At 38.7% G+C, this 22,003-nt stretch overlaps 1 protein-coding gene across 1 annotated transcript in view; it reads left to right on the forward strand.

Moving 5' to 3' along the window:
• The window catches only part of LOC107726731 (afadin-like), a 73,823-nt gene that overhangs the window by 27,112 nt on the left and 24,708 nt on the right, over positions 1-22,003 (forward strand). The window contains exons 16-25 of the mRNA XM_016536421.1: positions 2,324-2,418; positions 3,301-3,566; positions 4,402-4,545; positions 4,905-5,103; positions 5,404-5,507; positions 8,452-8,532; positions 19,203-19,268; positions 19,505-19,578; positions 20,888-21,006; positions 21,345-21,536. Of these exons, the coding sequence (XP_016391907.1) occupies positions 2,324-2,418; positions 3,301-3,566; positions 4,402-4,545; positions 4,905-5,103; positions 5,404-5,507; positions 8,452-8,532; positions 19,203-19,268; positions 19,505-19,578; positions 20,888-21,006; positions 21,345-21,536 (1,340 nt within the window). The remainder of the gene's footprint in view (positions 1-2,323; positions 2,419-3,300; positions 3,567-4,401; positions 4,546-4,904; positions 5,104-5,403; positions 5,508-8,451; positions 8,533-19,202; positions 19,269-19,504; positions 19,579-20,887; positions 21,007-21,344; positions 21,537-22,003) is intronic.

Consider the following 22,003-nt stretch of genomic DNA (forward strand, 5'->3'; position numbering starts at 1 on the left):
GTGTGTGTGAGAGAGAGAGAGAGAGAGGTGATTTGAGTGAGTGTGATTTATTAATTTTTTTGTGAGTGAATGTGTGTGTACGTGTATGAGTGTGCATGGTTGTGCTTGCAAGTTTGAGTTTTTTGTTTTTGTTTTGTTTGTTTGGGTATGCATGGTTGGGTTCGCAACTGTATGATTTTTTTCTTTTATGCATCCCCATGAACTATCCATAGGCTTTTCACTCAAAGTCTAACACTGAAGACCAATTATTAGACACTGTACTGTACACATGCATATACTAAGTGCTACTGCCAAAAAAAGCTGACATTTCATTATAAACAGTGAATAACCATTTACAATGTATTCCACTTGCAAAAAAAAAAATTTGATTGTGCTCACAAACTGTATTTTAATGCAGCCAAATTCTCAATAAAACAATTCAAGTAAAATGGTTTCTGTGCCACCAAATGGCATTCTTCAAACATGCATCACCTTTATGGGACATGAACACATCCTTAAGTTAGATCCTTCCTTTTTAACAAAAGAATAACAACAACAAGAAAAAATATTAATAATTGAATCACACAACCCTTGCACCTGTTTATAATGTACATTATTAATCTGTGTGTGTGTGTGTGTGTGAGAGAGAGAGAGAGAGAGAGAGGTTATTTGAGTGAGTGTGATTTATTAATATTTGTGAGTGAATGTGTGTGCATGTGTATGAGTGTGCATGGTTGTGCTTGCAAGTTTGAGTTTTTTTTGTTTGTTTGTTTGTGTATGCATGGTTGGGTTCGCAACTGTATGATTTTTTTCTTTTATGCATCCCCATGAACTATCCATAGGCTTTTCACTCAAAGTCTAACACTGAAGACCAATTATTAGACACTGTACTGTACACATGCATATACTAAGTGCTACTGCCAAAAAAAGCTGACATTTCCTCATAAACAGTGAATAACCATTTACAATGCATTCCACTTGCAAAAAAATACATTTGATAGTGCTCACAAACTGTATTTTAGTGCAGCCAAATTATCAATAAAACTGTTTTCACTGGTATATTTTTCTGTTTCTGTTGTAAGACAACGGGATGAATATGAAATAGAGACTGAAATGCGGCCCATTAAGACTACCAGCTCTCCGTTAGATGTTAATCTGCACAAAAATCCTGATTCATAATCACGACGTCGTCTAATGAAATCAAATACACATAAGATAAAGACAATGGCTGTGCTGTGATTTCAGCTATATTTGCATGTAAAATAGAGTTAGAAGTAACAGAATATCTTGTTTAACCTAAAGCACTGCTACTCTCAGCCGCTCACTGAACAGAGCAGACGCAGAGAGAGAGATGTGCGCGCTGGGAAAGCAAGACCTCGCACTCGTGCGGCAGTACCGGCGAGTCTCAGAAACTAAATAAGGTTTGTCCAAGAAGTCGCTAGGCGCTTTTTTTGGGGAAAAAAGTCGCTAAATCTATAGACAAAGTCGCTAAGTTGGCAACACTGCGCACGCTCTGCTTGCCTGCTGCGTCACTTGGTTAGGTTGCGGTGCGTTCAAAAACAAACGGATATTTATTGAATGAAAGACAAGTTATTTCGAGTCATTTAACTCAACTCCGAGTCAAGTCTCAAGTCATGAATATCAAGTCAAAGTCAAGTCTTTTATGAATATTTGTCAAGCAAGTCTCAAGTCTATGCATGTATGTATGCATGTACGTATGTACGTATGTATGTATGTATGTGTAATATATTAACCAAGTAGTGTATATAGAGTAAATAAAATGTTCAATTAAAAACAAAAAAACATGTTTGTTATATAAAATGTTATAAAATAAATATGTATTTAAATTAAATATTGTAAATAAAATGCTAATTTGACCTTTAAATATGACATTCTAGCTAAATTTCAGGGCTATTTAATCATGTGAAAACAATCCATTTAATTGTAATTGATCATTACATAATTTAATTGTAATTGGTCAATTACAAAAGTGATTTGTAAAATAAGTTCATACTGTGTTTCTGTAACCATTATCAGGCGGTAGGATGTGCTGAATGTAAGGAATGTTCTGGGTCTGGCTTGTATTGGCTGAGCTGTAGTTTGAGTGTATGAGAGAGAGTTATGGTCCTGGGGCCGGTTTTCAGCACAAACAATGTGGTCGGACGTCAGAGCGCCTCCGTTTCCTTTAAGCACTCGAATGACCAGCTGAAACAACTGCGCTTTTGTGCGGGTCGTGCGGTTAGTGAAGCGGCCAGGTCTCAGATTTACTGTGGGATTCTTCAGGAAGTTCCTTTAGGCCCTTGATGGTGGATATATGGACGCTAAATAATGTGTGTTCCTGCAGATACCTGGTGCACTGCTTGCAGTCAGATCTGAATAACTACATGCCAGCTTTCCTGGAAGATCCCGATGAACAGAACCCACAGAGGCCCAAGATAGGTGAGCAGAGACCCAGTCCCATGTTTTCAGATGCAAGTCACCTTTATTTATATAGTGCTTTATATAAAACAGTATAAAGAGCAGCTTTAGGTTATAAACTGATAAAGGAATAAACAAATTCTGCCATGTAAAGCTGCTCTAAGACAATGGTGTCATTATTCAGCTCAAGTCAGTTCAGTATTGCTTTAGTTCAGTTTAGTAACTGTGCAAGATTCATCAACAGATGCAGTTTTTCATCTATCATGTATAAAGATGAGTAGATTAGTGGATTTTGTTAAAGGACAAAAGTTAGAATCACAATTGAAAGAGTTATATGGGACCACCTAGTTAGGTGGTTTTGAAACTAAACAGCAGATATATTCTACCCAAAGTTCTGTTCTACCCTTTACAGGAACTTACAACATCTTAATTTCTTTGTTGTCTTGGGCATTGTAGAATTTTAAGTAGTCTTAACAAGACAAGTCTATTTCAACTAAATGACTTGGACAAATGGACAAACATGCCCTCTTGACTAGAGCAGTATCAACATCTTAAGCAACGCAGAAATATGCTGAAATTAACCAGAACCATGCAAAACATCTTAAGCAATATAGCAGCGCTTTTAGTTCTCTAGAAGAGTGTTTCCTAACCCCTTTGACAAGGAACAATGTGATGCACATCAGGGACCACCCACAAAAAGAAAAAAAAACATGCGTTCAAGGAGAATATAAAAAAACATGTATTTTAAATGTTTTTCAACCTTTTGTATAAATATCTGTTCCAGCTAATAGGGCTAGTTCTCAACATTGCACCATTATAATTGCAAGTAAAGTAAATAAAGGTATGATGGTATTGTTTCTGTTTATATTGCATTAAAGGCCCTGACTTTCCTCTTTTCCACAGAGGACGTTCTGCACACGCTAACGGGCGCCATGTCTCTTCTGCGGCGGTGCCGTGTCAATGCGGCCCTCACCATTCAGCTTTTTTCGCAGCTCTTCCACTTCATCAACATGTGGCTCTTTAACAAGCTGGTGACGGAGGCTGACTCAGGCCTGTGCTCGCACTACTGGGGCGCCATCCTGCGACAGCAGCTCAGCCACATCGAGGCGTGGGCTGAGAAACAGGGTTTGGAGCTGGCCGCAGACTGCCACCTCAGTCGCATAGTCCAGGTACCGCATGCAGATATATACACCAATCTTTCACAGAGTTGCATTTATAGTTAAGCTATTTAAGTTAAGCTATAGGCTAAACTAATTATGTTTACTGCACTCTAACCAATCCCTTACAGACACCTTTTAGCAATTTAGTAGTGCTGGGCGGTATACCGGTTTATACCAAATACCATGTTTATTTTTCTTACGATATGAATTTTTAAAATACCACAATACCGGTGTATGTCGTTTAAACAACGTTCGGAACGCAATACTGTTTGAGAGGGGTATCTTTTCACTGTTGCACTGTGGTGAGAGCACAGCTGTATGTGTTACTAAGCATGAAAGTTCCGAAACTGAAGCTGTAGAACATAACACCGAAGAACTCTAAAAAAAAAAAAAAAAAATGATTTTTGATATTTGACTTTGCTGTCAAGTGACAAATTGAGGAGTTTTTATTTTTCCCAACAGCAAATTTAGTGCAAACAAACTATATACATATAACTGTATTATTGTAGAAACCTGTGGTGAACATATACAATACTAAAAGACTTTATTAGTAGTAGTAGTAGTAGAACTACTAGTGGTAAATAGTATGTTTATTAAAATTAAATATAATATTTTTTATTTACTTTTTCTTATTTGTAATATATACCATTTTAATATAGATTTGTCTGTATAACATGCTAATACATAGACTATATTCTTTCTGGGAGAGAATATTGGTAGTGTCTACATAGTACTTCTAGGATGTTTTAGTTTAAACGAAGGTGGCACTTGGCCTAAAAGTTTTAAAACTCACAGTCCTAGTTAGATGGACTATAAACCAGTAACTGTCCCCTTGTCTCTCTAGGCAACGACCCTCCTCACCATGGACAAATACTCCATGCAAGATGTGCAGAACATCAACAACACCTGCTTCAAGCTCAACTCTCTGCAGCTCAACGCTCTGCTGAGCAACTACCACTGCGCTCCTGATGAACCCTACATTCCTCCTGTGAGTGAACTGTCTCATTTTGGCTGTGTAGTCCTGGTCTGATGACATGTCATTTTTGAGATAAACCGAACCAGGTGTTCTGCACTTTCACAGTAGCTCTGCTTATTTCCTCTAACCTCAGGGTTTCTCATAATGTGACCTTCTTGTTTGATGTGAAATATTAAACTCATTACTGTAAAAGGTGCTGTAACTGATGTTAGCTGTTCTGGAACATCTCCCAGACTAAATTAGATGCACCCCATCTTTCCAAAACTCACTCTTCAAAGCAAATCAGAGATTGAGGAGAAGAGCAGCAGCATGTCAAGTTTTACTAGAGTTCTTATGTAACATTATGATCATTGTCCCCTTCATGCTCACAGGAGCTGATTGATCACGTGGTGGCTGTGGCCGAGAACACGGCGGACGAACTGGCCCGAAGCGATGGGCGGGAAGTACAGCTTGAAGAGGACCCTGACCTCCAGCTGCCTTTCCTACTGCCCGAGGATGGCTACTCATGTGACGTGGTGCGGAACATTCCTAACGGATTCCAAGAGTTCCTAGAGCCGCTTTGCCAGAGAGGTATGGATGATAAACAGAGTGCTGCCATTCTGAATAAGTTTCAGAGCATTTGATGTCAGTTGCGGTGTGCACAATAAGTATCAGGTGGATGGTGAATCAGAGGTTGTTGTCTTTGTTTGTTTAAGGCTGACGTGATGCTAGTGGAATGTGGTTTGTTAAGGTTGTGTTCAGCAGTCTATTTGTTTTTGCAAGAGAGTGAGAGTGTGTTTTTACAGGTGTGTGACAAAGACAGTGAGAGACCAGTGGATTTAAAGTTTTAACGTTTAGTGGATGTGTTCTGATCTGCTCGTTGTCCTCCAGGTTTTTGTCGATTGACACCTCATCCACGCTCTCCAGGAACTTGGACCATCTATTTTGAAGGAGCTGATTGCGACAGTCACTTCTCAGCTGACACGTCGGAACTGGTAAGTTTTTATGCCAGATAGATAGATAGATGATAGATAGATAGATAGATAGATGGATAGATTTGTAGATGGATTTGTCTTTGAGGGCATCAGAAAACAGAATTTTGCATTTGAATTTGAATTTTATATATAAAACCCAAATACTAAACAGATATTTGCAAGACGGCACCAGGGAATATTTAATGTCAGTTGATAGTGTGTTCTGTCAAGTTAACATTCTCTTATATTCCAACCAACACTAGTTACACCACAGAGGGCAATATTTGACCATAGTGCCCAAGCACTGGCTGTAAATTATATCTTTTTCCTTACCCTGAACACACAAAGCCCTTAAATGCTCCTCCTCCCCTGTAATTAGTCTGTTTTTACTGTCTCATATTTTTACATAAGGGATTTTTTTTTACGTAATATCATAATCTTTTTAAAAAAAAATTACATAATGTCTGTCCGCCCTACAGCAGACAGAGCTGGAGCTCAGAACACATTTAAATACCACAGAAATCTGATGAACGCAGCTTGATCGTGTGCCAAACCAACCCACCCACTCCCACATCCCTTTCTTACAGCCATCCCAGGACCAATGCTTACCGTAAACTCACATATTGTACACATGAGATTTTGGCATGAAATCAAAATCGACCTTGTTTGCAGTTTCTGGATGTACTGTGCATTCCCACACATTATTTTAAAGATAAAAAAAAAATGTTTATAATCAAGTGATCACTTGAAGCATCTTTCCTTTTTGACAGACATCATCTAGGCCAGAAAAAATGTTGACCAATAGCAAAATGGGTATTTAGACACTGTTTTTGGTGAATGTTGTAGTTGTGATTCTAGTAGTCTATGCGTTCATTAAGATAGCTATGCCAGAAAATCCTTTTCGAAGGAAACATGCTTTAACAAAGCTAAAAAAGCTTGCCCTGTTGCTTTCGTAAACCTTACCAAAGGAACCCAAAGAGTTTCCTTGCATTACCCATCAGTGTTCATAAAGCTCCACTGTGCTTTAAACCAGCTCTGCTCTCACCCACCAAGCTGTACTCAACAATGCGGACTGGCAGCATAGCTAAAGTTCCCTGTACAATGAATGCATGCCATGTGCACCATTTACGCACTCTGGCTCGCTAAAGGAGAGGCCATGGCACGAAAAGCTGGTCTCTTTCTCCCAGGCCCTGCCTGTGCGTAAGCGAGCCCACTGAGGCCTGATGCACTCTGGAGCCGACGCATGTGGCTTTCATTCTTGACTCGTCTCCAGCGCCCGCCGTTTCGCTCTGCGGTCGGCTGTGCTCTGAGAACCAGCAGTAGCAGAACCTCCCTAATTTTCTCTCCTCCTTCTCCTCCTCTTAGCTCAGTTTGCTCTAGGAACAGCCACCAGACGCAGCGTGGACCTAAAGCTGAAGTTACAATAGTGACTTTTTCCCCCCAAGTTAAATCACCTGTCTGCTCTCTCTACAGCCAATGCGGAAGGAACCGGAAATTGCGACAGTGACTTTGAAGAAGTTTTTATGCCAGATAGATAGATAGATGATAGATAGATAGATAGATAGATGGATAGATTTGTAGATGGATTTGTCTTTGAGGGCATCAGAAAACAGAATTTTGCATTTGAATTTGAATTTTATATATAAAACCCAAATACTAAACAGATATTTGCAAGACGGCACCAGGGAATATTTAATGTCAGTTGATAGTGTGTTCTGTCAAGTTAACATTCTCTTATATTCCAACCAACACTAGTTACACCACAGAGGGCAATATTTGACCATAGTGCCCAAGCACTGGCTGTAAATTATATCTTTTTCCTTACCCTGAACACACAAAGCCCTTAAATGCTCCTCCTCCCCTGTAATTAGTCTGTTTTTACTGTCTCATATTTTTACATAAGGGATTTTTTTTTACGTAATATCATAATCTTTTTAAAAAAAAATTACATAATGTCTGTCCGCCCTACAGCAGACAGAGCTGGAGCTCAGAACACATTTAAATACCACAGAAATCTGATGAACGCAGCTTGATCGTGTGCCAAACCAACCCACCCACTCCCACATCCCTTTCTTACAGCCATCCCAGGACCAATGCTTACCGTAAACTCACATATTGTACACATGAGATTTTGGCATGAAATCAAAATCGACCTTGTTTGCAGTTTCTGGATGTACTGTGCATTCCCACACATTATTTTAAAGATAAAAAAAAAATGTTTATAATCAAGTGATCACTTGAAGCATCTTTCCTTTTTGACAGACATCATCTAGGCCAGAAAAAATGTTGACCAATAGCAAAATGGGTATTTAGACACTGTTTTTGGTGAATGTTGTAGTTGTGATTCTAGTAGTCTATGCGTTCATTAAGATAGCTATGCCAGAAAATCCTTTTCGAAGGAAACATGCTTTAACAAAGCTAAAAAAGCTTGCCCTGTTGCTTTCGTAAACCTTACCAAAGGAACCCAAAGAGTTTCCTTGCATTACCCATCAGTGTTCATAAAGCTCCACTGTGCTTTAAACCAGCTCTGCTCTCACCCACCAAGCTGTACTCAACAATGCGGACTGGCAGCATAGCTAAAGTTCCCTGTACAATGAATGCATGCCATGTGCACCATTTACGCACTCTGGCTCGCTAAAGGAGAGGCCATGGCACGAAAAGCTGGTCTCTTTCTCCCAGGCCCTGCCTGTGCGTAAGCGAGCCCACTGAGGCCTGATGCACTCTGGAGCCGACGCATGTGGCTTTCATTCTTGACTCGTCTCCAGCGCCCGCCGTTTCGCTCTGCGGTCGGCTGTGCTCTGAGAACCAGCAGTAGCAGAACCTCCCTAATTTTCTCTCCTCCTTCTCCTCCTCTTAGCTCAGTTTGCTCTAGGAACAGCCACCAGACGCAGCGTGGACCTAAAGCTGAAGTTACAATAGTGACTTTTTCCCCCCAAGTTAAATCACCTGTCTGCTCTCTCTACAGCCAATGCGGAAGGAACCGGAAATTGCGACAGTGACTTTGAAGAAACACAATGGGATGGGCCTCAGTATTGTGGCGGCCAAGGTAAGAACTGATTATTTTATTTCTTTTTAGTGATGTTTATTGTGTAATATTACTCCACTTTCAAAGTCTGTGATCATCTTGCATGGATCTGACCGCTGTAGCAGTGATAAAAATTGATCTAGAGAGTAAGTGAATGAAACCCTAAATCCTTGAGGAGGGCATCTGGTTTTGGCATAGAACTAGATCTGATTAGTTTGACACAGTTAATGAGAACAATTTAAACTTTTTGAGGATTGGTTTTTGGTTTCTGATGTTGGTGGGTGCTATATTCTGAGTGGGAAGTAAAGGTGTGGCATGGTTTCCTAGGCTCAGATCATAACAGGGATGTCCTTTCAAGAGGACATGCTTTTGTTTGATTCAGTCACAAGCTGGTCTGTGTGCTTGTCAAACATTCAAATACAAAACAGAGTCATTAGCAAATCTTTCTGTTTCCTTGTCGGACTGAGCACTGTTCTAGTCTGCTGCTTTCCGCAGTAGGAAATGTCTTCTGTGTCGTCACCCCTTTTACAAAATGCAGTCTTTTATGTTGGAGTTTACAGCACAGTTAATAAGCTAAAATATTATATGTTTTGCATGATTCCACCAGTTGGGCTTGTCAAGCATAAAAAGTTTTGATTCGTTTTGTTAGTTTCGATGTCAACATTGCAAATTAAGGTTTTGTTTATACTCTAAACTTACTAGTATGACTAATATGCTGTTAGAAAGTGCTTTCAGATCCAACATGGACCAGTTTACAATTTTACTGTGCAAGTAAATATTTCTTTCTTTTTCAAATTGGGATTTTTTTTTAGTGGGAACAGACAGTTGCAGTTCAGTAGCCTGTGTTTCACCACTTTTGGTGGACTGAAGAGCGTTTTTCCCACCAGATGTGTTTCAGGTTTAGGGACAGAGAAGAGGCAAGCAAGGGAGGTGTAGTGGGAGGAGAAGGGGACAGGAACTGTTTATTTTCATAGCAAAACCTCCCCTTTAGTGCTTCTATTTTCATCTGTGAGTGTCTCCGAGGAAGCATAAAGTTTGGTAGAGGTAGAACGGAGGAAAAGAAGGGAGGGAAGGAGTGAAAAATGGGAGGAGAAGGAAAGGAGGAGTAAAGAAAGGGGTGTAAGGCATGCTCTGGGACAAAGGGGAGGATCTAAAGAGGAGAGGCGGTTTGTCCCGGTGTTGAGCTGGGACACAGCTGGGAGCACCGCTAAAACTTCACTTAACTGTTAGTGAGTCGTGGGAGTTTCTCTTACATAACAGTCTGGATGTGGTATTTCCTACTCTGGCTTCAGATATTTGCATATTGTGTTTAGCATGTAGCCCGGGAGTCGCTCCTCAGTAGACCTGCCTGCTTTTGAAAGAGTTGAATAAGTTTTCCTGGACTGCTATTAGTTGATTCCTCAGTTCATTCTCGACTCCGGAGCGCAGCACCATGTGGTTCTCTGTGGTCGGGAGGAAGGAGCCGGTAAGAAACCACTTGACATGGAGTGTGTGTCTTTTTAATGTGGGAGAGTGAGCAAGTAAACGCTGAGAGATTAATGGTGTGCTAAATAGTCAGCACGGTGGTTTTAGTTTGTTTGCCATCGGGAATGCACTTTACAGTAAATTTAATGCATTGTTTATCATAAACTACATAAGGCCCAGTGTTCATTAACACTGGTTAACTTTCATTCATAAATTCGCTATTGTTTGTCGTTAATTCAATTTCATTCAACTAATGGTAATTTATACAATAGAAATATTTTAGCACAAGTAAAAATTAACATTAATCAAGATTAGTCAATTCTGTAAAGTACTGTTCGTTGTTCTTTCATATCAGCTTACCAGTTAGTGGTATCAAGATTATTGCAAAATTGAGATCAGCTGATAACTTGAATCAGGAACTCAAATAGTTTTTATGCCCTAATCATGGTACTTTTACTCTATATAAATTCCGGACTTGCACACATTAATTCCAGTGACTGATATCAAGAGTGAGAAAGCAAGGTTTTGCCAATGTAAACAGTGTCATGCGACCAGAGTGCACAAACATGCACGTACACATTGTACAGATGGTAAATTTTCTCTACTGGATCTGGCCACACATTTAAAACCATATCAGTTTACGTACAAAAACACACATAAGAGTGACTGTACAGATAAAGCAAGGTACATATCTCCATTTCATTCTGTGCTAGTTTTGAGATAAATTTGTACTGTATGTTTCTACATTTTCAACCTTAGATGTGATGGGTTGTGCACACTGTGGTATCTTGCAATCAGGGTCACAGGGATGATGTTTACAAGCACTGAACATTGAGTTCTCCATCATATTTCGCAGTGCTAGTGACTCATCATCACTTGTTGCAAACAGTCTGGCGGGGTCAGTCCAGCTGGATGGCTGTGCTACCGTCACAGGGCTTGATTTGCTCAGGCTGCAGATGTTTGTGCGATAACAACTCTTTTGGGATGGTGTTGAGTTTCTGGGGGAAGAACAAGGGAAATCCTGACCTCCGTACTTCACATTGATGAGTGCCTACCCGACATTTTCCCACATTTCTGGATTCGTTGTTCTTCAGCCCCGAAATGCCACAAGAATCAAAGCCTTCAGGATCGATCTTCTGTTTTATTGCCAAACCTATATTTTCTAACCAAAACTAATTTTTGTTTGTTTGTGTACTTGGCGCACAATAGCTCACTGACTTCCTTCTCTGTGCGCTTCTTGATCTCATGTACGACAACAATTGAAGGATGTGACTCCCATACGCGAGCCTGGATTTCCTGAGGACTCGGAGAGTGGAGAACAGAATGTCAGCCCAGCATGGAGTTTCTGCAACGTTACGTCTCCTAACCTTTTATTAATCTGAATTGAAACGAAGAGAAACCCACTTTTGCGGTGTACCAAAGACTTTGTTTTGGTTCGCAGGTTCAAAAGAAAACATGACCATGAAAACACTTCTTTCTAGTGGCTCAGGATGGGATCTTTTGACAGTTGTGGGTGCAGCCCATACTCAAGAACTAGTTCACTTCAGGCCTCAGGCAAAATGAAACCTTACAAGCACCTACAATTGTCTAAATAGAGTTGCTTCAAGCTGTCACCTTGCGTTCGTCAAAATGATCACGTTTGTGACATTTCGTACCTTGACTCTGCAAGTCCAGAGAGAGCGGAAGGGAATTGATACCCGTTGGAAGACTATCTTCTATTTATGCCATTCTGCAAGGGCTGCACGATTTTAGTATATGAGAGGACAATCCCAAGTTGTTAGTTAGTAAAACTTGGGGACATTCTTATGTTTGAAGCAAAGGATGTCAAGCTTGCACGTACAACCGAACCCTTAAATTAAGTTGTGACTCATGTCTTGGACATAATTCTGTCCCTTTACAATAAAAGATTCATAGGATACACGTTTCCTTTGTGTCCAAAAAAAACGATGCTGCTTTCGAAACGCACCGCCAGAGGAGCGTCAAGGAAGACAGACCTCTTTGTTTGGTCTTTCTTAACTGAAGCAAGCAGCCCAAGAGTCTGCAGATCATTAGAGCCGGAATGGAGGCCACTCAGACGTGATGAAGACCGTCGGCTGAAAGCAGCTCATTATTGAAAGCCTCTTGTGTTAGTCATGATATTTTGCACTCACCATTAGCCGACAGCCTCAGCGGTCCATCTGTCTTCCAGCCGTCTAGACGTGACGGTAAGGACTGGCTACGTTCAGGAGCAAACTACTGTCCTGGCTGCTTTTTTCCTGACTGTTGTGTTTGTTGTGGGTGATTAATCGGGGCAGGAAATGATGGTGGCGGGTCAAGTTTCAGTGAATAGATGTATTTTCTGTTTTCCTAGTGCACCGTGGACTCCACCGTCTCGTTCAGAGGTCAGGCACTGCCTTGACTCCCTGGGGCTGTTAACAAATTACTCTAGAGCGTTTATGCCTACACGTGCAGCTCCCTGAAGGCTTCATTCACCAATCACATCCACAACCGTAAACCTTTAACAGGAAGCTGTGTGTTTGGCATACGAGTCCACAGAGAGTACACCACAAGTGTTTTGAGACTAAAGGGGGTGAAGACTGAAGTTCAATTCTACCTCTGTTGCAAAGCACTCGTCTTGCCTAAGCTGGGTTTCCAATTTCCTGTATTTGCAGTGGCAGGTTTGGGAAGCTTTTCCGTGGACAGGAAGCGTCAGGGTGGGACCTCGAAGCTGTAGACTTTGTTTGCTTGCTTCCATGTGGTTTTAGGCCCTTCAAAGGAAGCTGGAGTTCTGTGGTTTGAGCATCTGCTCCAAGTACTGTTATCAGTGAACACCTTCAGACTTCAACACCTTCCTGTTAATGTCTAATGTCTGCACTGCAGATGCAAGCATATTTTTGAATGCCGACTATGCCAGACAGCAGCTTGCGGGGTAAATATGTGCTTGAACTTTCTTTTTTTGTGGCATCTCGTTGTGTGTGAAGAAGTTCTTGTAGCTGCTGCTAGTCCTCAAGTAAACCGATTCAGTTCGTCCCCAAGTTTACTGACCTTTACCCTCTGACACACTGAAAGGCAAATAACCTGCTATTGTGAAGAAGCCTGCAGGGATAACGGTTTCTATTTTTGCTTATGAGGCATTTAGCACATGTGAAATATTATTTACAGCACAAGATGTGGATATGCACACATTTGGATATGCCAAGATGTCTATTAGCCGCACAGACATTATAATTGTCTTTGAACTGTGCTTCTGGCAGTGTCCCTGGAAAGATGAACGTGAAAGATGAACACTTACGCAATGGGTGTTGAACTCAGAAGTAAGGTGTTGTTTTGTTTTGTTGTGAGTAACTCCTGACCTGTTAATTCTGATTGGACAGTGAGGAATATCTATATATTTATTTGTCTGTCTGTCCTATCATTTATACGTTTTTCTGTCTGTCTTTTCTGTCTATCGTTAATAAGTCTTATCTGTCTGTCTGTCTATCTATCCTGTCTGTCTGTCAGTGTCCTATCATTTATGTGTTTAACTATCTGTCTTTTATGTCTATCATTTATAAATCTCTCATCTGTCATTTTACCTTGTATAATTTATTCAGAGATCACTATGAAAATAGCCTTGATGCTGGCATGGTGTTAAAAGTGAATAAATAAACTTATCTGTCATTTTATCTTACTTTCTATAGTTCTGTCATTTTATCTATCTGTCCATCTCTGTAGCTGTCTATTTGTCTTATTGTTTTGTCTATGTATCTGTCGTACCTGTCTTTCATTATGTCTGTCTGTCGTTGTTCCATCTATTGTTCTGTCTGTCTTATTTATTGTTTATAAGTCTGTCTGTGTATTTTTATCTTTCTGTCTGTCTTTTGTTCTGTCTATCGTTTTATCTGTCTGTCTTGTTGTTTTGTCTATCTGTGTTATTTATCATTCTGTCTATCATTCTATCTATCTGTCCATCTATCCATCTGCTTGTCTGTCTCTCTTATTATCTGTCTATAGTTTGTCTATCATTGTCTATCTATCATTATATCGGTCATACTGCCCATAAGGCCTATAAACCTTCAGATCTTAATCTAACATTCAAAGTTTGTCATAAGTTATATACATTTCAAATTATTTTATTTGCAGTTCTCCATCCTGTTTGCTATCTCAAATAAAACTGCAGTTAATTCAGGAATTTAATTTTAATTTTAAGGCCATTCCTAATTCAGTTCTAAATGGTGCACAACCCTGATAAACATACCATCAGTTGAACTGACTTGCTCTTCAAACTGTTGCTCTGTCGTGACACTACTTAACCTTAAAGAGAAGAGTGACCATGGAAGACAGTTTGCGCTAGCGCGCCCTTGCAGCAACTCTATTCATAAAACACAAATATGTGTTACATTCTCAATGTTCTCATTTTGTAATGCAACAACGTGTTAAATGAGATTTTGGGCTTGTGTACTTGCATGGAGTGTTTCGAGTGCTCTGCCAATGACTATTTGGTTGTCAGAGGAAATAGCAAACTTTAAAAGTGAGCTCATTAAATTTGATGACAATATTCTCAATGGAAGCATTTCAAACACGCTCTTCTGTTGCATACAGTCTAGTGATATAGCCGTTTCTTTTCGAAAGAAAAAAGCTCTATTTTTAATAAAAATTGACTTTAGCCTTCCAGCACGTAGTAATGAACTGTGCCAGTATCACTTCACCCCTTGTTTTAAAAACAGTAGCAATTAGTTCTCTTGTTAACATGCATCTGTTTTTTATCAGTGGCTTTTATAGACCTTGCTCTGTTTCATGTTCTGCACGCCAGGTTTTCAGCTTTGATCAAAGCAAGTTTAATGCAGGTTTCCTGAGGAAAGGTCAGCTGAGTTGCTCTCCCACTAGGTCTGCACAAGACTCCTGCATCAGCCATGTTCAGACGGCCTGGAAACCACCCAACCTCAGGGCTTCTCATGTGTCTTTCACCACAGGTTCACTCTTTAATTTGGAGAGACTGGTTTTTGAATGGTTGTTTCTCATCAAAGCGTAATACGTACTTTCAAAGTCTAATCAGAGAGATTTTGGGCTTTGCTAGGCGACATGTATCTCCCTCAGGACTTAGACAAGTTGAGACTTTACAGCAGATGAGAAGTGGTTCATGTGCACAAGATTGGCATATCTGTATTTCAGTTTTTTTTTAAATTATTGATAATAGGCACTCAGTGTCCAATGTGTTGCATTAGGCATTATGTCAGTGTGTTGCAGGCCTTGATGCCTCTTGTGAAATGGCATACGCAGAATTTCAGGCCGATGGTGGTGTGTGCCAGATTTTCCTTTTTTTTTGCGGTGGTGTCACTGACAATGAAATGCAGATGTATCTATTATAATACCTAATACAGTGTGACACAAGCAGCCAATCAGAACACATTCGATACCTAACATAACAGTACAGAAACAGAAACCACACATCTCAGTTTTTCTACTTCAAGATTTCACATTTAATTCAGTGTTACTCGCCATTTCTTTGTAATTGTTTGTGAAATTTATTAGCAGTTTCTGAGTGAAAATAATTTTTACTTCAAATTAAGTATAGGTTAATGTTAATTTCTGCATATACATTAATACGTTAATTTATAAATAATTATAATGTATTGTGTAAAGTATTGTAAACTAACATAACAATAAACAATAGTATATAAATATTCACATTTTATTATTTAATAAATTCATTTTAATATATTAAATATCAATACAGCAATTAATAGAAATTGATGTTAAAATAATGTTATTTATGCATTAAACCTATATTAATACAGTAATATACTGTTGTTCATTGTTAATTCATGTTCATTAATTTGTTAAGGATTTCTAATGCATGTGCTAATGTTAACAAATTGAACTTTCAAAGTGTTGCCATTTATTACACCAATAATTAAATTGTCTCCTTAGTTTCAATGAAGTTAAAACTATTTTTGTTAGGCGCTTGAAATGTCACTAACTATTTATTTATTTTATAAATGGTAGCTTGACTAGTTTTAGTACTTTAAATCATCAGTTCATTGTAGCTTGGTATACTGCAGTTTAAAGTAGCTTTCCAAAACTTGGTTAGTATTCCCACCAATCCTTTGGCATTTGTTGTGCATACTCACTATGAGGAGGAGTCATTGTCCAGGATCATATCATAACGCCCTCACAACATACAGGATAGAAGTTACTTGTGCTGTAGGCATCAGAGCACGTAGCAGTAGGGGGTTTTTATACATCTGCACCACAAGATGATTTATGACATCTGATTGCATGTTTTTCCATTGCTGTTTTCATTATTCCATCACCTGTTCTCACAATTAGACTGGTTTTGTAGCATTTTAATGGTGTTATTGCGTTATTGTCTTTTGAATGTGATTTGCATGCAATTTACTCATCTATTTGTATTTGGTGACCTCACCCTTGAATTAATGCTGTGTGGTTTTTTACTTTTTTTTTTTTTTTAGACCGTAAAGAATGTTCAAATTCAGATTGGCCGATTGCTTTGTAACTGGCATGACCTCAATCATTTTAGGGGCCTGTAAGCGCACAGTGCATGTTGATATTTTTCTTATATTTGTGGTTAAGTCCTGAATGTTAACTGAGATTTCTGAGTGATATTCGTGTGGTGTTCATGTTACGGCTGTGTTTGAATTGTAGGGTGTGTTTATGCCAGTGTAATGTGAGTGGGTTATGGGGGTCTGTGGCTAACATTGGCTTTATTTCAGAGGGCAGAATAAAAGATGTTGCTGTTTCCCAGGAAGATTCTGTTACTGGCTTTCTCGATCCATTGCTTCTGGTCCGCTTCATTTAGGTTTTTCACTATATGGACAAGACATAAAGTGCTTATGAGCAATGCGGTGCAAATACCAATCTAGTGATCACCAAACCAGTTTTCACATCACATCTTATGAAGGACTATCTCATCATTGTCTGATGAAACTATTTGAGAAACTATTTCAGATTGAAGCACCTAGTAGATGTAACTTCTTACTCCATTGATGGCCAGAACAGGTTCAGTTTAAAGTTTCTGCACAAGGTACATTGTTATTGACATTTGAGGTGTGTGAATCTTTTCAGAGAGCCTTAAAACAACATACAACAGCAGAATAGTATGGTAAATGTAGCTCATAACTTTTGATCGGCATGGGTTTTTCATAAACCAGAGGAGAAACCAGATCTAGCGGGCTCAGCCTAGAGCCTACATGGCGGGAAGGTTGTAGACTTGGGTGGCGTGCCATTTAATAAATGGTTTGTTATGACCATGAAACCATCATTTGGAGTTTGGCATGGGCTTTTAGAGATCTGGCCCTGGAATTCAGAAGTACATACTTTACTGTTGAAAGAGTTCATATGAGGCTGCTAGAACACGGTAGATGTATGTTGTTGACTTTCAAAGGAGCATTACTTTCTATTTTAACAGAAATGCAGTTATTTAGCTCTTTTTCATACAGTAAAAATGGATGGGGACTGGGTTTTTTCAAGCTCCAGAAATGGGTAAAAACACCATTAAAAGTGCTTTAAAGTAGTCCATATGATTTGTGTGAGATATATATATATATATAGTACCGTTCAAATATTTGGGGTTGATTAGGCTTTATTATAATTAGTGCTGTCAAACGATTAATCGCATCTAAAATAAAAGTTTTTGTTTACATAATATATGTGTGTATGTATTGTGTATATTTATTATGTATATATAAATACACACACATACAGCATATATTTTGAAAATATTTACATGTATATATTTATATTCATATAATTTATATCATATATAAATATATTTATTATATAAACGTAACATATTTTTCTTAAATATATACATGCTTGTGTGTATTTATATGTACATAATAAATATACACAGTACTACACACACATATATTATGTAAACAAAAAACTTTTATTTTGGATGCGATTAATCGCGGTTAATCGTTTGACAGCACTAATTATAATATTTTTGAAGAAGTCTCTTATGTTCACCAAGACTGCATTTATTTGATCAGAAACACAATGAAAACAGTAATATTGCAAAATATTACTGCAATTTAACTTAACTGTTTTCTTTTTTTAAATATTATAATATTCTTTATTCTTTACTGTCACTTCTGACAAATTTTTGAACAAAAAAAGCAAAAACAAAACCTTACAGACTCTACACTTTTGTTAAGACTTTTCAAATCATCATAGGATAAGTTTCTGTACAACAGCAGACATTTATTAGGTTAAAATATTTCAGATTGTGCACATATTCAAACATGGTGCTTCTAGACACTTTCAACCTGGTTTCACATCAAACATCATTGGTTCTTGTGTGTTTTAGGAGTTTATTATTAATGCAAATATACACAAAAGAGTAAAGTATTGAATTTTCTTTTTTTTTTTCTTTGTGAACCGTTCCGAAGACAAAAAATAGAATTTAGGTCAGTGCTGGTTTTGCTATATTTGTGCAGATGTGAGGGTTTGTCAGGCTTACTTGTCAGGTGTATGAGTATGAGCAGTTTGTTTCTGTATGAGAAAACAGCAGAGACGGCTGGGAATGTAATACAGACCTCACATTTTTATAGTTAATTTTTAGCAAGATCCCCCTCAAATAGAACTGCTGGCAGCAGCCAGGGGATTTTGGGTACTTGCTTGCTCGAATAGCAAATCCAGCCATCGGAAAAAAACAAATGAAACTAACTTTAAACCGCAGTCCTCAAACAAACCCCTTTAAAGCTCATGTCGCTGGAGCTCCGTCAGCTTAAAGCTTTGAACAGACCATTTAACTAAGAGTTTATGGAGCATTACGTGTTAGAAATGTTATGTTTGAGTGTTGAAACTTGTATGGCGTTACTATTTCAAGTCTACAGGATGTGCTTCAATGAATGCATCGTTTTATCTTGAAGTTAATTGGTAGATTTTATTTTGAAAGATGCTTTTCTAGCATGCAGTGCCATTTATGTCGAGCTGATATCTCAATGAGTGCACAGTCCTATAGCCAGATGGCCCGTGTCAGATGATGACCTCTGACCCGGGATATAGGATGAAGAATTTTGAGAGTTTGAACAAAAACGACTTCAGATCTGGTCTGGATTTATGAATGAGTTTATTTATATGAATGTCTTCACTGCTGGCTCCAGATTTATAGTCTTTCATGAATGAATGCCTGGTTTCTTCGTACAGCAGTTTCTACAGCGGAACTATTGGAGCCTGTAAATGACATTTAGATCTTTCTCAAGAGTGCTAATAAACGGTTTCGCTCTTTCTTTTGTGTTTTTTAGGGTGCCGGACAGGACAAACTTGGTATTTACATCAAGTCTGTTGTCAAAGGAGGTGCGGCAGACATAGTGAGTTTGGCTTGGTTTGTATTGTGATGTTCTTTATGGGCAAATGCAGATGCTATTTCTTCAGAAATCACTAAGTGTGATTTCTCATACTTACTAGTGTTATTGATAATACTCAGTACTATATTTGGAGTTGAAGCTGTAAAATCATAAATCATGCTTTTTTTTTCTTCATAAAAAGTAAAAATCTTGTTCAACCTTGCTGTTTTGTGACTGTTTGAGTCTTGTTTTCTTTTTAGGATGGGCGTCTGGCTGCCGGAGACCAGTTGCTCAGCGTGGATGGAAGAAGTCTGGTTGGCCTCTCGCAGGAGAGGTAATTCTGTAGCATTTAGACCTTTAATAATGGGATTTTAAAAAATTTGAAATGGACTTACAGGTAAAGCATGCAATATCCGGCCATATCAAAGAAGACTGTTAAATAAACAAAAGGATTGCATGCTAGAACCATTTCATTACACCACATAAGCAAGGAATGTGTCCTAATATACACAATTAAGTGGCGTAAGTACAAAATATGACTGACGTCTCAGTCTTTAGAACATCGTCAGGCAAAAATGACACTAAAATGTGACCCTGGACCACAAAACCAGTCATAAGGGTCAATTTTCTGAATAAATAAGCTTTCCATTGATGTGGGGTTTGTTAGGATAGGACAGTATTTGGCCGAGATACAACTATTTGAAAATCTGGAATCTGAGGGTGCAAAAAAATCAAAATATTGAGAAAATCGCCTTTAAAGTTGTCCAAATGAAGTTCTTAGCAATGCATATTACGTTGCAAATATATTAAGTTTTAATATATTTACAGTAGGAAAATTACAAATTATCTTCATGGAACATGATCTTTACTTAATATCCTAATGATTTTTGGCATAAAAGAAAAATCAATAGTTTTGACCCATACAATGTATTTTTGGCTATTGCTACAAATATACCCCACCGACTTAAGACTGGTTTTGTGGTCCAGGGTCACAAATGTAACATTCAAATAAGTTCTGGGTCTCATTTTTGGGATTTTTTAATTATTTGGCATGATGAATGACATATACATTTTTTATATGCTTTTACAAAAAAAATGCACTCTTTAAAAAAAGAAATTCTCCTGAAAAGTGATGAAAATTGCCCTTTCATTGAGAAGTTAAATTTCTGACACAGTGGTTTGTCTTGTAATTATCCTAGATTTGACTTGAAAGTGTCATTATTCCTAGTTCAACATTTTCAGGCATTAAGCTGTGCAGCACAAAGCACCTTTTGTTTGCAAAGTCAAAACGGCTTAAAAAATGTTCTAATTTCTGTCAGAAAAATTGCATTAATGCCTGTAGTTTTGAGATGTAGTGGAATTGATGAAACTCTTAAATCTGTGGATTTGAGTTAAATGAGAAGCATATGGCTCAAAACACAACTGGATGCAAATGGACACAACTTGAGTTGCCTTTGGGATTTGTTCCAGCCTCCGTCTCTTGTTTACAGTTAGCCGACGGCAAATCCAAACAGACATACTATGAGATTAGTCTCTTTAAATAATCTCTTGTGGGATTGCACAAGTAATGCTTTGAACATAAAATTAATTCATCATAGTCTGCAGTTTTGTGTGTTTTACTCAAACATGTCTCTGTCTTATAGGGCGGCGGAATTGATGACACGAACCGGCTCTGTTGTAACGCTCGAGGTGGCCAAACAGGGAGCCATTTACCACGGCCTGGCCACGCTCCTCAACCAGCCGTCCCCCATGATGACCCGCGGTAAGCAACTGCGGCATGAATATTTATTTAAATCTCTAACGGGCTTGCATGTGGGAGCTGCAGTATTCTGCTTAAAAAATATCAGCGGCTGCCGCACAGCGTGCTAGCGTGACTAATTCCTAAAAGAGGTGGAAATGTGGTGGATCTGGCACCTGCAGCGTTACCAGTCACACATGAAACGGTTCCAAGAGTTGCGTTAAATATAAATGCTTTCGACATATGTCTGGTAGTGATTCTGATTTGGTGCATTGTGGGTGATTTCCCCCATTTCAGAGAGATGGGCACTTTCCCAGTGCTGAATTTGGTTTAATTCTCAAGCCTCTTTTTCATCTCCGCAGCATCAGACCGTGGACGTGGAGACAAGGGAAAGATGAGACCAAAGAGCGAGGGCTTTGAGCTCTACAACAACTCTGTCCAGAACGGCTCGCCTGAGAGCCCCCAGGGCACGTGGGACACCTATCCTGAACCAAAGAAGGAGGACAGGTTGTTGAAGAACCGTGCAGACCACCGATCAAGCCCAAATGTGGCTAGTAAGTGTGCCACTTCAAACGCTTGGCATATTTGTGACCCTGGACCACAAAACCAGTCATAAGGGTCAATTTTTTGAAATTGATATTTATACAACATCTGAAAGTGGAAGAAAATAAGCTTTCCATTGATGTATGGTTTGTTAGGATAGGACAATATTTGGCCGAGATGCAACTATTTGAAAATCTGGAATCTGAGGGTGCAAAAAAATCAAAATACTGAGAAAATCGCCTTTAAAGTTGTCCAAATGAAGTTCTTAGCAATGCATATTACTAATCAAAAATTAAGATTTGATATATTTACGGTAGGAAATTAACAAAATATATTTACTTAATATCCTAATGATTTTTGGCATAAAAGAAAAAATGATTAAAGGGGTCATATGATGCTGCTAAAAAGAACAGTATTTTGTGTATTTGGTCTTTATGCGGTTTAAGGTTAAAAAAACACATTATTTTCCACATACTGT

This window comes from Sinocyclocheilus rhinocerous, unplaced genomic scaffold (genome assembly GCF_001515625.1).
Source record: "Sinocyclocheilus rhinocerous isolate Xijiao unplaced genomic scaffold, SAMN03320098_v1.1 scaffold786, whole genome shotgun sequence".
NCBI classification, from domain to species: domain Eukaryota; kingdom Metazoa; phylum Chordata; class Actinopteri; order Cypriniformes; family Cyprinidae; genus Sinocyclocheilus; species Sinocyclocheilus rhinocerous.